The sequence below is a fragment of the Austrofundulus limnaeus genome, unplaced genomic scaffold, assembly GCF_001266775.1.
Source record: "Austrofundulus limnaeus strain Quisiro unplaced genomic scaffold, Austrofundulus_limnaeus-1.0 Scaffold258, whole genome shotgun sequence".
Taxonomy (NCBI): domain Eukaryota; kingdom Metazoa; phylum Chordata; class Actinopteri; order Cyprinodontiformes; family Rivulidae; genus Austrofundulus; species Austrofundulus limnaeus.
Genome location: NW_013952660.1, coordinates 491941 through 501412, shown reverse-complemented (window position 1 = coordinate 501412; position 9472 = coordinate 491941). Strand labels below are relative to the sequence as shown.

The window sequence follows — 9472 nt, the reverse complement described above, 5'->3', positions numbered from 1 at the left end:
CATTTATGGTTTGATTTCTTTGTATGTATGGATCACTTGGGTTGTTACCAACATCTGGTGAAAATTTCATGTCATTAGCACCTCTAGTAATATATTTATTGAGAAAAATGTTGACGTGTTCAATACTTATTTTACCCGCTGTAAATAAATAAAACCAAATGAATTTTAGTAGAGGCTTTGTTTGATCAGGGGTATACAACCTGCAGCTCCTTGGTTCCTCTGCAGCAGCTTTTTGAAGCTTTAATCAAAACACAAAAATTATTTTTTCATTATGTTTTTTTTTATTGAAACCACAACAAGAAAAAAAGAAACAACCCATAGTTTTAATGTTCAAAGAATAGTGAAACATGTTGATCAGATAGTTTGTTGACCACTTCAACAAGATAAAACCCAACGCCTGATGTCCCCGTCACCATTCAGCAGTGACCGACTGTTAGCAGATTTGTTGGAATCATCACAGGCTTTCATTATAGGCTTCATTAGGTGAACAGACAGACAGACGGCTAAAGTGATGTTGTCAAACTACTACACAAACATGTTGAGCAGGTCAGTGCACACAAGATTTGGTGCAGATCGGATCATGTATGTGTGATTTAGAGCTAACCACGTCTGGAGAAACATCAGCATTCAGCACTCTGCCACACCCACATCACCCCACCAGCATGTCAGTGCTGAGAGAAGCAGCACAGTGAAGTCTGCATCTTCAAAGCTGTAGGGGGAGTTAGCTTAGATACATACGTAACTCCAAGAGACTTTTTGTAGGTCCTGAGCCGTTACACATGTAACAAATTTCATGATTCCAGGTACAAGCATGAGTCGGAGCTGATTTTTTTGAATAATTGTAGGGGGTGCTGTTGAGGAATTAGGCCACGCCCCCTTCCCCACCCAAATTGGGCTGCATTCCTGTCGTGGACAGTTGCGACATGGGTGCAGACTGGCTGAAATATGTGGAACATATACAATAATGCCTTACAGTATAATATTTTCCTAATCAAATCCATCAGGAATATTTTTGGAAAACCAGTTAGACAAGTTGCTGAGAAGAACTTAGATAACAATAAAAATGTTAAAAAGGTTTTATTGAATTTGGTACAAACTAAATATATTTTTCTTTACATGAGTATTGTCATTTTCATCCTCAAATGTAAAAATAATATTAAATGTTCAAAATCACTACATTTTTGGTTTAATAATGTTGCCCCCTCTGGCCAGAATCCAACCAATCAACAAACCTCAAGTGGCCCGGGGGCCACTGGTTGATAATCACAGCTGTAGCATGTGTTGCAGCTTTGAACACAGTGCGCCAAGGGGAAGAAATTAATGTTCTGATTGTAAAGCTTATAGACCCACAGCTTTTACTAACTGATATTTCATAATATTACTGTAGATGTGAATGAACTGTATTGTATTTGGAGTGAACTAACTGTAGTTTGGACTTGAATCAACTTATTTTTATTGTATAGTGCTCTGAGACAAGATCAGAGGTACATAAATTATAAAATAACTCAATTTAAATAAAAACACATTAACAGAAAATGACTGTAAATGCACATAAATGATAAGAAAAGTACTAAAAATCATAAAACTGCTTATAATAATTGGAAAATCAAAGTACTTTTACACACTCTAAGAAATGAAGTGTTGAATATACTTAACCACTTGACAAAACTTGCTTAAATAAATTCAAAACTTCCTTTTTTAGAGCGTTTAAACAACTCTTTCCATGATGAGTTCAGTCAGTTAAATTTGTAGCGAGTAAGATTTTGAATCATAAAGTTAAAAAAGAAAAGTATAATTTTTCTGTTTTGAATGTATCAAAATAAAAGTAAAACTTCTGAACTTTTGTCGTCACTTTGTAAAATTTTGTAACTGCACAACTCATAAATTGACTTTAAAAAGCTCATTTAAAAAACTTTTTTCTAAAGTGGCATTTCTGGAAGCACTGTCTCTCTTGTGTAATTAAATAAAGTAAAATCACGTGATACAATCCAGCCTTTAGATTTTTTTTATCCTGTAGAATAAATAAACTTGACCCAGCCACAGAAAAATCCAGTTTTTCACAACATGTTTATTTTTAGCACCATAAAAAGTCACATAAACATGCCCAGTGTTGCTCTCATTCTGCCTTTCCTTTGGGATGGAGCAGTGGTGGTGGAGGTTGAGGAAAGGAGTGGAGAATTGGAGGAAAGGTGGTATTTTTTTTCTTGGCAAGATAAAAAGCTACAACAGCACCAGGGGGCCTGCAGGCGTCACTCACTTGCTGGCAGAGGTAAAGGTGAAGCATCCTCTCTGGTGGAACTGCATGTCTCTAATGCGGCGCATGGACTGGATCTGGGGCTGGAAGGCGCAGAAGTCGTTGTAGTGTCTGTAGTCGCCGCACTCAAACAGGTACTGGTAGCCTCTGTATCCGGGGTACTGGTAACCCACCCAACTGAGATGCAGAGAGTGGGGGGACAGTCATTGTTGAGTTGTTACCTCAGTGTCTTATACAAGTTATCAGAGTCTCTTTCCCTGTCTGAACTTTGCTGTATTCGTTTGTTTAAGGTTTTTGGACAGTTTGTGATGTTCTTTCAGAGACTATCGGGTAACTTTTGGTGATCTTAAAACATTTGATATAGCTTTTCTAGACGGATCCAGTGAGCGCTGACGAGGCATTTCTGATTGCTTATAAATGACGGTTTTGGGCTCACTAATAGTCTTTACGTGCCAGATTTTGTATTTAGGACTGAATGAAGACATCGAAATTCAGGAGAGACAACCCAAAAGGTGAAAGGATGCCTTAAAACTGGAAACAGGAATGTGAACACCTGGGAAACCATCAACGCTCTGTGGAGGTCCCTGGTTAAAGTTACCAATGAAACAGAAAACCGCAAAGCTTATCTGAGAACTCTGAGCAGCGATGAAGTTTAACTTCACCAACCACATCATGACTGGAGCTCTTCTTCCAACGAATCAAGATGGACGATTGTCAACTCCAAATGTTGCCGATGGCAAATCTTTACAGGGTCTACTGCAGGGCTGTTCAGCTAAATTGCTCAGGAGGCTATAGTTGCTCAAAGGCTGCTGCCTTTCAGCTCAGGGGTCAATGGGTTGTGTAGAAGAACAAGTCTTTTACATTTTAAATGTGTTTCTTTTGTTACATTGAATCAGAAATGTAGGGGCTCAATGGCAGGCCAGATGGAGGTCATGCCAGTTCAGGTGTTTTTTTGTCCTTGATGGAGCCAATCAGTTGCTTGTTGCCCCACAAAAGGTTCTCATGACCTTTTAGGAAGGCTTCAGCTATTGATGATTCGTCTCAGAGTACAATCTGTTCCTGAGATAGTTGTAGACGTCTTAAAGAAAGTTGAATGGGGGGATCAAGAGCATTGTTTGCTGAAGAGGTCTCGTGTTTATTGAGGCTATTTTGAGGCTCTCTTTAATGATCACTGGTTGTTTTGGAGTTTCTTTCAAAGATCTGAACACCACTTGATAAAGTTATGGAAGGCACTGAATGGGTTATAAGGCTAATTTTAGAAAGACACAGTGGTTGTCTTTTAGATATTTCAAATAGCCACTAAATAGACTCCAGAGATCTGGTACAAAATGAAAGCATCCCTCAGGAGGAACACTATATCAAGGATTAGGACTGTTTTATGACAGGCTCTTGGCAAACTCCAAAGGATGTGAAAATATTTAAAAAGTTCTAGATGCATCCTAAAATACCCTCATAGTGTTCTGGTTGTTAAATTTTGCTCTACCCTGTTGGACTGTTGGGTCCTACGTCATCCTTTACATCATATAAAACATGTCCAGCTAACCTGTGCAACACTGACAGCTTGTGAAAGATGACAACGTTCACTGGGAGGCTTAAAGAAGCATTTTGGGATAACACAAAAACTTCCATTAAAAATACCCAGTAAGCTTTAAGGGCTTGTGAGATTATTTTGTCATCCTACTTTTGATAAATAACTAAACTGGCCTGTAATTCTAGTGACTTGTTGTTTCCTCTGTTCTGATAAAAACAGGGTGTTCTTTGTTTTAGATGAGAAAAATTTGCCTCCAGATGTTTTTTGTTTGCTTTCTTTTCTTCCTTTTTTTTACTTTATCTCGCAGCTTCTTATCTTCTGCTAAAAGAAATTGTTTCAGACCACAGCTGATGGTTTGCGAATGTGTTTTACTCACGCTCCTCCTGGCACCCTCACGCTGCCCACTCTGTCGCAGAAGCCGTGGGCCCAGAGGGTGGGCACATCGTCTTCCTGGATCTCCATCTTGTTGCCCTTGAAGTCGGAGAGCTCGTACAGGCAGATCTTGTGCTCCATGCTGTCCTGCAGGGGAGGACAACAAAAAACAGTTTGTTTCCGTTTTCCAAGAAATCCCCAATACTTTTCAGTTTCACTGATGCCAGTTTGCTCTGCGACTCTACAGGTGGCAGTGTTGCTCTGATTCTGGAACAGAAGGACTTTGGTGAAATAAAGCTTCCATGATAAACATTACAGTGTTTCGATGAAACAAACGGCTTAATTGTCAATAAACCAAAGAAAAAGTCATGTCTGAGTGGTTGATTCTGTGTGAGGTGTTGTTCCGTACCATACGGATGGGCCTGAAAGACATGAGGCAGTCGCTGCGGTAGGAGTTGCTCCAGGTGTCCCAGCGAGGATACTCTCCCTTCTCCAGGATGAACATCTCCCCACGGAAGTTGGTCTGCTCGAAGGCAACAAAGCTGGAGGAGTGGGCGGGGGGTGGCGTGTGGGGAGGGGCGGGGCCCAGGTGAGGAGAGGCGAGGGCAGGAAGGTTAGAGGGAAAATAACAGTGAAATAAAACCTTCAGGGCTGAGTGTGTCTTTGTATTGGTGTGTGGGCGTATGTTGACATTTTGTCATTGTGTGGACATTTGTGGGTCAGGGGTTGAAGGCTACGCTCTTGTATAAAGTACCAAAAGTACAAGTATCTTACCATACAATTACTTTGGTAAAAGTTAAAGTCTGCTCTAAGTATATTACTTGAGTAAAAGTCTTAAAGTACCTGATATTTGTTTGTACTTAAGTATCAAAAGTAAATTTCTGACATAAAACGTATTAAAAGTAAAAGTATTGAGTAAAAACGAGTGATTAGATTTTCCAAAAAATGATATTTATTGGGAGGTGGCCTCCTCATGTTTTTCTAAATGACTATTATGTCATCTGGTAAAATGATAAAAGTTAAATTATTGAAAAAATATGAGGCTGATGTTTGAGGGGTTAATCAAAAAAACTTTTTTTTGCTGATGAGGGTGTAAAATTATATATGTGTATGTATGTGTATGTATATATATTTGTAAATATGAATGTGTAAATGTGTACACATATAAATGTGTATACTGTATATTTATTTTTATTCTTTTTTGTTAAATGGGGCAGATGTTATAAGATTCTTTTCTTCTTCTGCTTCCTTTCATTTTGAGATTTGTGTTTCTTTTTTGTTGTACTGAAGTTTTTGTTTTTAAATCAAATGAATAAACTATTAAAACTAAACTAAAAACTATTAAAATATTAATCCTAAAAAATTTAGGATGCACTAATGTAGCTGTTTCAGGTATATACTGTATATATTTGTTGTGTATAAAAAAAATTGTTTTTGTTTTTAAATGAAATGAATATGAAATCTTGTATATACACGCATGTTCACAACTGCTCACAGACAGGTGCTCTGATCCGGGGGGTTCTTACAGGTCACTGAGTGTGTATATATGTCTGTGTGTATATACGGATAATATTTATGAATGTAGGCATGTATGAATGTATATCTTTATATATGTATGGGTATGTGTATGTTTTTATATATGCCCTCCATGTATTTATCCATTTATTTTTTCAGGTGAGCGGACAGATGTTGGGTGTGTGGTCCTGTGTTTCGTTGGTGTATATTTAATATAATCCTAATCGCTATTTCAGTCTTTCTATCTTTCTAATTACTTCTCTCTCTGTTTTTCTCTNCACTAATGTAGCTGTTTCAGGTATATACTGTATATATTTGTGTGTATATACCACATACATCTTCAGGCTACATAGGTCTGATCTGTCTTGCTGGAGTGTGACATACTCTATGTGTCGTGCAGCTGTGATGGAGTGTGTACAAACTAATACAGTGTAAAAATGTTACATCAATATTTTTATGTCTCACTCAACCACAATTACATTTACTCTATCCCGGAGGCACGGTTTATCTTTACAGTATTTCTTTTAATACCGATATGAATAAAAACAAGCAAAAATGAACTAAAAGTGACGACTTTATACTTTTTGCCTTTTTTTTTTAAATGTAAGGAGTAGAAAGTATAAATGTGTGAAAATTTAAGGAGTAGAAGTAAAAAGTAGGCTGAAAAAAAATTACTCAAGTAAAGTACAGATACCCAAAAATTCTACTTAAGTACTGTAAAGAAGTATTTGTACTTATTTACTTTACAACTCTGGAATTAAAGGGTTATGTTAGTGTTGTTGGTTTAGGACCACAGTGTGAATTAAGTTTATATTAATTAGATTTAGGGTCAGGTAAATGGTCAGGGTTCGGCTATAGAAATAACCAGTAAATGAATGCACGTCAATAGAAAGTCCCCATGAGAGTAGAAGAACAAACGTGTGTGTGTGTCTGTGTGTGTGTGTTTACTTACGGGCCGCACTCCACAATGATACTCCTGACCCTGTCCATGCCACGGTCACACACGTTCATGCACTCGTTCTGGACCTCCATCATCCTGCCCTGGAAGTTCTCCTGATCGAACAGCATGATCTGCACAGAGAACCAGTTCCACGTCGTGAAGCAAGCCGACATCTGCGCTCTGACTCGTACACTTTAACTCCTACAGGCAGACTTTATAAGACTTTACACTGAAAACATACACAGACGTTTATACCCCTGCATATCGACCTGAATCAAACCAAAATTAAAGATAATGTGTTAAAGAGTTCCTTTTTATGACCTAATTTATTCCTCATATTTGTGTTCTGAAACCCAGAACTGAACTCTGAATCTGTTTATACACTAAAATCTGACATGTTGCATTTGTCACTTAAAAATCCACTTTTAAGATAAGATAAGATAAGATTAAACTTTAATGATCCCACAGTGGGGAAATTTTCACATTACTGCAGTTAATACAGGAGAGGCTGAGAAGAATAATGAAAGATAAATAAAAAATAACAAACAAAAACAACCCCACAATATACACATGTGATATATATAGTAATGTACATATACCAATGCAAATATAAACATATACATAAACACACATGCATATTTATATACATATGTACACCCACGTTTTGCGTAAACCTGCATCCTAATTTATTAGAATTTACCAGCTATTTGACTCTATTTCAGTTGAATTATATATATATATAATAATAATAATATAATACGTTGATTACCTGCTGATTAAACTGCTCAGTTGAGCCTGATTTTATTTATTTTTTATCCACCTGGGCTTGTTTAACTTAATCTCTCTTGGCACATTAAACTAATGCTTAATTAAGTCTCTAGTTTACCCAAAACTGTTGTTTGATTTAAGAGAATCTTTAAAGCCCTGAAAAAACGTTTTTAAATCTATGAAAACATAACAGAGAGCCTCAGCATTACGACTAAAACCATCTGAGTCCAGCAGTAGCCAATACGTTTAACTTAAGTTGTTATTTGATCCTTCTGACGTCATTCATCTCAAAATGACACTTATTAATGAGATAAAACAGCAAACTGGCAAAACCCTGTTTAACAGTGTAGAAATGCTGAACCTTCAACAAGTTTTGCTTCACTACATCTATCTAGCTGTGCGTTTAGGTTTAGGTTTTTCCTCACAAAACACACAATCCTCACACAGCAGTTGTTCTGGACCTCAGCTGTGCTGCCGACATGTCTGAAAGCTGCTCCATAAAAACATTTCTTTGACTGAAACTATTTTTGTAGCCGTCACAACTTTCTGCTTCTGCTAATCTCTGTTAACCTGCTTTGATTGGTTTAGTTCATGCATTTAAGAAAGAAAAAAATATCCTCCGCCTGGGAACATCCTTTTCACCGTGCTCTCCTGTCAGTTTGAAGACTGGGATCCTAAAACCTCCACAGAATTAGCTGCTTATTACACACTAATTCATGTAAATGTTTCGATAGAATTAGTCTGAAATCACAAATCTAAATCCATACTTATTGTCTTTAAGGACTTGTTGCACACAAATGTTTTTTTTTTTCCTGATGAACAGCAGTGACTCACTCTGTAGGATCCCATGCCAGGCTCGCCCGTCTTGGTGACCTTGCTTGTGGCGGCGGGAGCGGGGGCTCCCTTGTCCTTGGCGTCGGTGCCCTGGCTGGAGGCGGACTTGGCAGTCTGAGACATGGTGAGGGGCTTCAGGAGAGTCTGGGTGAGAGATGCAGAAATAGAGGCGTGAATGGAAGTGTCAGGATCAGAGGAGGGGGGGAAAAGTAGGAGCTGAAGCAGAAACGGGCGTCTAAAAGAGGTTAATATAATGTGAGGGGCTGCTGTTAGAATGTGTGTGATTCATACAGAAAAGCAGGTTTTTGTTTGTGGCTGTGGACTTCTGTGTTTTTGGGTCGGGGGCTGAAGGGAGACACAGCTGCAGGGATCGGGCCCTGACTCTGGAAGCTCAGAGGTGTGTGTCTGTGTGTCCTTACCTGCGTTGGTACAGCTAGTAGTGCCGTGTAAAGGAGGCTGGCTCGTGCTGGTCCCGTCAGAGCTCAACCCAAGCTTTTATACTCTGGCAAAGGCTAAACGCAGGGGGCTCAGGGCACAAAGGAAAGCATCTCGTCATCACAGTTGGCCCGAGCTAAAGCCACCGGGTCGTGGTACGGTCTGGAAACACCGCGGGCCCCTCGGGCCTGCCTGTAAGCACTTCACTGTCAAAAGAAAAGCCCTGACCCAGGCGTTTTTCCTGTAAGCTGGCGTTGTGTGGAGACACAAATGCAAAGGTTCAGAGGACAGAAGGGGGTGATTCACTCCGCTCAGGCACACAAAAATGCACCACATTCAGGAGCTTTGGACCGCAGAACAAAGACATGGGCCCCGACTCTGTGCTGGGCCCGTCAGGACACACCAGTCCTTGGTTGTGAAGGGGAAAGATAAATCAAATCAACAGTCTTGTATAAAGTACCACAAAGTGATACTTGAGTAAAAGTACAAGTATCTTATCAAAAACTTACTTTAGTAAAAGTTTAAGTTTCCTTTAGGAATATTACTTGAGTAAAAGTCTTAAAGTATCTGACATCTTGTGTACCTAAGTATTAAAAGTAAAAGTATTGATTAAAAATGAGCAGTTAGTTTTTCTGTAAGGACATTTATTAGGAGGTGACCTCCTCAAAAACTGCAGAAATGACTGTTGTATTAAAAATTTAATTAATGTTAAATTTAGTATGTACTAGTCCAGCTGTTTCAGTTTGTATACATATATCAAGGCTTCACAAAGCTTTTCTCCAAAATGAAAATGTATCTGAGGGCTGCAGCCAAATGTAATAAT

The 9472-nt window shown here is 38.6% G+C and overlaps 1 protein-coding gene across 1 annotated transcript; it reads right to left on the bottom strand.

The window, feature by feature from the left end:
* Positions 1-2048: 2048 nt before the first annotated feature.
* Positions 2049-8717, bottom strand: crybb1 (crystallin, beta B1). The gene is made up of 6 exons (XM_014020576.1): positions 8634-8717; positions 8215-8358; positions 6625-6743; positions 4567-4699; positions 4162-4304; positions 2049-2431 (listed from the first exon to the last, which is right to left on the bottom strand). Exons 2-6 carry the CDS (start codon positions 8335-8337, stop codon positions 2254-2256), a joined length of 696 nt encoding a protein of 231 aa, XP_013876030.1. The 5' UTR covers positions 8338-8358; positions 8634-8717; the 3' UTR covers positions 2049-2253.
* Positions 8718-9472: the final 755 nt, after the last annotated feature.

Bases quoted from the DNA above. Each gene is read 5' to 3' on its own strand.
- crybb1 (XM_014020576.1), bottom strand. From the start codon at position 8,337: ATGTCTCAGACTGCCAAGTCCGCCTCCAGCCAGGGCACCGACGCCAAG. The intron at 6,744-8,214 runs GTGAGTCACTGC...TTCTCTGTGCAG, and splicing joins CTGGCATGGGATCCTACAGA to ATCATGCTGTTCGATCAGGA. The intron at 4,700-6,624 runs GTAAGTAAACAC...CCACTCCTCCAG, and splicing joins ATCATTGTGGAGTGCGGCCC to CTTTGTTGCCTTCGAGCAGA.